Raw genomic sequence first — 6,472 nt, forward strand, 5'->3', positions numbered from 1 at the left:
CTACGTCCACGGGGAGAGGATGGGGAGATTTCACTAATTCAAGGAGAGTACAAAGGGTTACAATCACACAAGAACTCTCAAACTAACCCTCAACCAAAGATCTCACCTTGCTCACAATATCTCCCTCTCACAATGCTCAAAAGATTCCTCAATCTCTGATGTAAAACCCTCACAAATCGTTTCCCTATTTATACCAAAACAAAACCCCAATCAGACTGCAAATAGGAAACCTGCGTATGCAAAAAACCCGATATAAGTCGACTTAACAGAGGGTATAAGTCGACTTGGCAGAGGAAAAAACAACAACTGGAGATGAGATCGTAAGTCGACTTATGATGCCTGATAAGTCGACTTAACAGAGGCAAAAAACACAATTCTGCTGCAGATCGTAAGTCGACTCGTGCACGCAGACAAGTCGACTTACCATAAGTCGACTTAGCCTTGTGCATGAGTCGACTTATGCCAGTTTTTCTGGTTTTTCTGATTCTTTTCCTGATTTCTCCACAGCATGGGCCTAATATAATATATGAGGGAGCTCAAACTTTTATAAAGGTGAGACGAGCTTTGGATTAATTGAAATTCTTCCCTGCTTTGAATTTTATTTCAGTTACTGTAAGGCAAGAGTTCTTTTTCAAATAAAAAGTAAGCCGTCTATTTCTGTTTTTAATTCTTCTCGTAAGAAGAAATTGACAAATGGAAAACGGAAGGATTATAAGCTGTCAATTCCTTTTGAGGTTTGTAGAGAAATATTTCCTTTAAAAGGGTATTTTTATAAAACAAAAGTACCATGGTCTTGTAAAATTCATTTAGAATACACATATTAAAGCTAAAATCATGGTTATTCACCATATCAGTATAATTAGCTGCTGGATTGAGGAAAAACTGAAACAGATATGAAAAAGGATTAACCAGATATTTCAACAATACGGCTTTAAAACTCAAAACAAATCCCAAAAGAAGCTTTATGTCGGAGATCCCTCGTATCAAGTTCACAATGATTAACGGAGTGATCATATTTTGCTGGGGGCGTAAAAAACATGGTTGCATTACATCACTGCTAAGAACAAATTTTCAGAAGCAATACCATAAATCTAGTTTCATGCACTCAGTACCCAAAAATCTCCATCTCCATCTCCATCTAAATCTAAGCCGCATAACTCCACTGATTATTACAACACCATCTCGGTCTAAACAACAAAACAAAGTAACAACATGATGAAAGTTCGTGATCCTATCTCCCTTTTCTGATTACTCGATTTTCCTTTCGGATCAACCTGAGATTAGGTCTATAAAAAAAATAGAAAGTTAGCAACATTAACGAGTAAGAATTGACAAATATATGTGTCTGTTTCTTCACCTATCCGTACGTGTCGAAGTCATGATTGTAGAAATTGAAGTCTTCTTCTAGTCCATCAAAAGGATCAAAATCAATAACAGGATTATGATTTCGAAGCATCCTTTGTCCATTCATCTGATTGATGTCTTCATTTGTAGGAGAAACAAGTTCTTCATTCTGATTATAGAGCCCAGTTGACATCGCAGATTCTATATCACTAGGATTATACTCTCCATTATTGCTCAAGTAGATGCCTTCATTTGGTTGAATCCCTTGCTTCAGTGGGTTGAGGGGTAAGCCACTGGGGATTGCATTGTCAGTAGGAATCTGATTACTAACCCAAATTTGTGTCCTTGGATCGAACATGACTCTCCTAGAGTTGAGGTTTGTCGCCGAAGTTGAATAAGCCAACATGGGCTGCTCTTGGATTTGGTTATCCATTGTAAAAACACAACCCTTGCGTCTCTCACAAGTTTGTGGAGGAAAGCTCACATTTAGGCCAGAGTTCATTTCTGGGCTGTTAGTAGGTTGGAAGTTGTTCGCTGCAATCAGAAGAAGAAGGATAAAACAAAAACGGAGGCTTTTAGTAACAAACACATGAACAGACATTTAATCATTTTGTTAATTGCAGATACACTCCCTGTATTATAGTCCAATCGTAGGTAGATCCCTCATAGTTCTATTGATGCAGATAGCCCACTTGAATGAACTTTTTGGACTCTTTGAAGGTTCCAGAAAATAAAAATAAAAAATAAAAAATAAAGTAACAATATTACTCAAGGGGTCTATAAACACTTAGGCAATAGTATATGGGGTCTACTCACACCAATAGAACTATAGGGAGTCTATCCACAATTAACACTTTAATCATATGTTCATCTAAAATTTTCTTCTAATGTGGGACTAAATTATCATCTCATACCTTTGAGAGATGGAAACCCACATTAAACTGAATGGACAGGGGACACTTAGAACAGAGATGAAAAAGGACCATTTTAAGCACCTGAAATTGGGAGCATTGGATCAATGGACATATGATTCAAAGCATGTTCATTCATAGCTGCAAAGTGCATACCTGTTTTAAGGGGAGAAAAAAAAAATCAGTAAACCACTTTATTCTGCTAAAGTGCAAGGATAATGCTGCATTATAAATAAAATTTACCTGGAATCATAGGGTCCAAGTTTTCGATCATTGATGGGTAATGAGCAAAGGGAAACTCTTGGGGAAGCAGCCGAAGAGGCTGAACCATAAGTCCAGATTCTTGGATTGGATTCATATGTGCATATTGATTCTCTAACGGTGAATCCTCAGGCTCAATAATATCGAAGAAAGGAGAATCATTTGCAGGGAAAGAACCTCGACTTATTAAAAACAGTAAGCCGTTGCTATGTACCAGCTTTTCGTAGTGTTTCTCTAGGACTCCTTCGGCAAATGTAAGAGTGTGTCTTCTGGGGAAAAAAGAAGAAAATTAAATGATACCAAGTTATTTATGTATGGCGATATTATCATGAAAAGCTCAAAGAGAATAATGTAGTGTTATTGATACACCTGCATCTTGAAGCTTCCCCATTTGTAAAATCTTTGATTTCTTTCCAAAATGTATGCTTCTTTGGTTGAGGATCTTGTTCTTCATAGAATGTTGGTGGTTTTTCTAACTGTCAAATACAACCAATAAAATCAAAGATTGCTCAAATATCGCAGAATTCAGTACAGGAATACTACCTCAATTTGGAGAATGCTAGCTTTTCCTTCCATATATATTGCTCTGAGTGATGATAGATTATTCCACTGAATCTGTATCTTTTTCTTCAGCCCATCTTTTTCAAGCAACTCCCAAATGAGTAGTTTTTTCGCAAAGTAGAATTTTCCCACTATTTCATTATCGTTCTTGGCCACTCTCTTTACATAAGAAATACAAATTTCAAGAACAATTTTTTGTTAGAATACACAAACTTTTATCTTAGTATCGATTATGTGATATTATATCAAGTTAATTACCTCCCAAGAACCAATCTCGAGTTTACGTGCAGGGAAATTAGAGGCCTTAAGCTTCTCAGCCTCAGATTGATATTTTTTGATTGTTTGGTACTTTGTACGTGGCTTCTCAAATAGCCTCTTCTCGATTCGCATCATAAATTCTGTAGTCTTATTCAATCTGAGATTCGGAGGTCTTATTCCCTGCATTTCAGTCTGTAAACGAAAAAAAAATGTTGACTATAAAAACTGTAAAATAAATATTCAGCAATGGTAATCCTAACATTTCCGAAAGATATGAAACATTCAATTGACGGAAAAATTAAGGAAGAATGTTATCATAAATAAAGAAGTTTTGACGCTATAAGCAGATTAATCTACAAGCAATATGAATTGGTTTCCCTGTCAAAAAAAAAAACCATTATCAAAAGATTCCAAAGAAGTCAAGGAGATTTAAAAGAATCACGGCACTAAAACTTATGTAAATGACAATATTTAGGACTGGATCAAATGATATCTTTGGAGAATTCATCGAAATCATTGATCAACAGTAACATTTAAAAACCACGCTTTTAAACTTGGACAGGTATATTTGAAAACCTCCTTAGAAAATTAAAACAGGTCTAAATCATTTCACTACATGAACTCAAAAGGAAAAAAAAAAGAAAGAGAGGTGTACTTTCAAAGTAATATATCGAGCATAAATCACAGACAAGCATTAATCTAGTACTGGAAGCCTAAAAGATAAGAGGAGAAAAAAATGAAAAATAAAATCGTAGAGTAGTAGATCTTGCACCTTTCGTCTCTTAGAATGATCCCCGTCGTCTTGGCCATCTCCAGGTTTGAAATTATGGACCATTTTCCCCACCCAGAAAAAAAAAAACGTCAATGAGATCTACAAACAATGATGAGAGAGCAAGGAAGAAAAAGTTCTCCAGTTGCCTCTGTTTTTATAAAACAGGGCGAGAGTGGTTGAGATTGGACAGAGAAAGAGAGATTTGAGAACAGGGGGATGAGAGAGAGAGAGAGAGGGAGGGAAGCAGAGTAGATAGATGGAGGGAAATATTTAGAGGGGATTCACATTCTAGAGTTACTCGGAAATAAAGTTCGTTATTTATCTGTTAAGAGCGGGAAGCCTTCGCCCCCAAAGCTACATAACTGACGGGCCCCACTGAACCGTAAGCCTTTCGCGGCCGTTCACTGGCGGGTAAATTGAGGTTTACGCGCCGCGGGGTACGTAATTTCACGCCGCGCATCCAAGATGTACTCAGTTCTGGGCGGGGTGGAAACGAAACCAATAATTAACAATTAGTTTGGTAATTGTTCAAGTAACTATTCGGTTGTACCCGATTCAGTAGTTCATTTAATACTAAACAAATTATATTTAGTTTAACGATATGTATATTCAATTTATTTGGTCATCAGATATTTGTTTAAAAACCGGTCGCTTATAATTTGTATTATTATACACAGAATGCTATGTTTTCAACCCATTTATATTTTCTATTTAAGTTCTATACACTAATTTTGAGGGACTTAAAGAATTTTCAATCAACTTTCTGATGGAACATTCAAATTAAATATATATACATCATAATTATAAAGAAATAATTTTCATTTGTAAATTTAAATACTATTTAAAAATTAATTTCTTTATCGTAATATACTTTGATATGCAACAAATATTCGTGAATATTCATGAATATTTATCAAATCCCGAGTATTCAAGTTTGAATTCGAAAAACTTTAGATAGGGATTTTTGAATTCAAGTCCGAACTTGATCATTTTAAACAAATATAAATATGAACACCTTACTGTTCGATTCGATTCGATTGTTTACCATCCCTTTGCGGAACATTGCAAATATCCATTCTGTGATGTTTCTAATTAGGGTTGCTTCGATTAGTCCCTCAAATCTTCATTAACTTCCATATTAGTTCCTCAGATCAAATTGTTCATACATCCCTCAATGACCAAGGTAGCCAGCTAATGTCTGTTTGTTTCTTTCTTTCTTTTTTTTATGTGTGTGTGGGTGGTGGTGATGTGGGGGGATAATAAAAGGGGTTTTACGGAAAATATAAACTAAAGTATAATTTTGGTTATTGAAGGGCCAAATTGTTGGACCCCTTAGGATTTGAGGAACTAATATAAAACACTGGAGATTTGTGGGACTAATATATAAATAACCCTTCTAATTAATTTGTTGTGTACCTCTCTAGGGGTTCAAACGGACATACATATCTGTAGATACATTCGATACGGATACCATATATAAATATTCTTTAGGATATGAATACAAATACAAATGTATATGTAAAATATCTGAATCTATATCTAAATATTCGAATAGATGTACCTGTTAGAAATAAACCACTGCAAAATAATCAAAATAGAAATTCCAGAAAGTTAGAAACGCAGGCCTGAGAAAGGGGTAATCGTGTGATCACGCCTAGCGGTAAGAACCCCCCGAGAAAGCCGGCACCAAAGTTTACTGCGAAACTTTGATCTCTGCTAAATGGATGTTTTTGCCCAAAAATTGAAATCAGAAATCAAATATTGTAGAGAATAAGAGTGAGATTAGGAAATGCTCACTGTTTTTTTTCTTTCGTACGTTTTATCCTTCATTGAGATCCCCTTTTATAGCAATCTTGATTTTCCCGTTGGAATAATCGCTGTCATCAAGGAGGAGGAATTCACGTTCGGAGAGGCCGCCGACATTGCCGCAATGAGGACGATATTTTCGCTTGGAGGAAAAGAAGGAAGGATGGAGGAATCATCGGGATTTTCTTTTAATGATCGGAGAAATGGAATAAGCGGTGAATGAGGAAGATGACAGAGGATAATAACGCGTATGTGAATTAGATAAGGAAAGGGAATTTTGCAAAAGAACCCTTCAAAAGTCATATTTGCATAAGAACTCAAATCTTTAAATTAGTTCCAACAATCCTCCCCCCAAAAGATTGAGTTCTGGGGAATAAAAGAAAATAATAATAACAACAATGATAACAGTAATAAAATATAGGTCGGGCAACCTCATATTATGAATTCGGTAAAGATAGCTTTCGGCTTTGAATCTTTACTTAGTGACATTTGTCGCAATCTGAGAGGCATAATGGATTAGACCTTGAATTAGGCCCCTTGATCAGAAATTAACAAAAGC

The 6,472-nt window shown here is 35.7% G+C and overlaps 1 protein-coding gene across 3 annotated transcripts; it reads right to left on the reverse strand.

Annotated features, from left to right (window-relative positions):
• Nucleotides 956–6,472, reverse strand: LOC109848771. 3 transcript variants are annotated; one of them, XM_020418433.1, is made up of 8 exons: nt 5,905–6,472; nt 3,336–3,527; nt 3,060–3,236; nt 2,886–2,992; nt 2,499–2,785; nt 2,340–2,411; nt 1,358–1,878; nt 956–1,286 (listed from the first exon to the last, which is right to left on the reverse strand). In XM_020418433.1, the coding sequence occupies exons 1-7, from the start codon at nt 5,935–5,937 to the stop codon at nt 1,358–1,360; spliced, it is 1,389 nt and encodes a 462-aa protein (XP_020274022.1). In that variant the 5' UTR covers nt 5,938–6,472; the 3' UTR covers nt 956–1,286. The 3 variants fall into 3 exon arrangements, with proteins under 3 accessions (XP_020274022.1, XP_020274020.1, XP_020274021.1); XM_020418431.1 differs by lacking the exon at nt 5,905–6,472 and adding an exon at nt 4,108–4,873; XM_020418432.1 differs by lacking the exon at nt 5,905–6,472 and adding an exon at nt 4,108–4,872 and having other exon boundaries at nt 956–1,274.

This window comes from Asparagus officinalis, chromosome 7 (assembly GCF_001876935.1).
Source record: "Asparagus officinalis chromosome 7, Aspof.V1, whole genome shotgun sequence".
NCBI classification, from domain to species: domain Eukaryota; kingdom Viridiplantae; phylum Streptophyta; class Magnoliopsida; order Asparagales; family Asparagaceae; genus Asparagus; species Asparagus officinalis.

What these genes read in the sequence shown, in the direction of transcription:
- LOC109848771 (XM_020418431.1), bottom strand. Translation starts at nt 4,170, where the DNA reads ATGGTCCATAATTTCAAACCTGGAGATGGCCAAGACGACGGGGATCAT. An exon ending in ATCATTCTAAGAGACGAAAG is followed by an intron (nt 3,528 to 4,107) that starts GTGCAAGATCTA and finishes TTTCGTTTACAG; the next exon opens with ACTGAAATGCAGGGAATAAG. An exon ending in TCGAGATTGGTTCTTGGGAG is followed by an intron (nt 3,237 to 3,335) that starts GTAATTAACTTG and finishes TCTTATGTAAAG; the next exon opens with AGAGTGGCCAAGAACGATAA.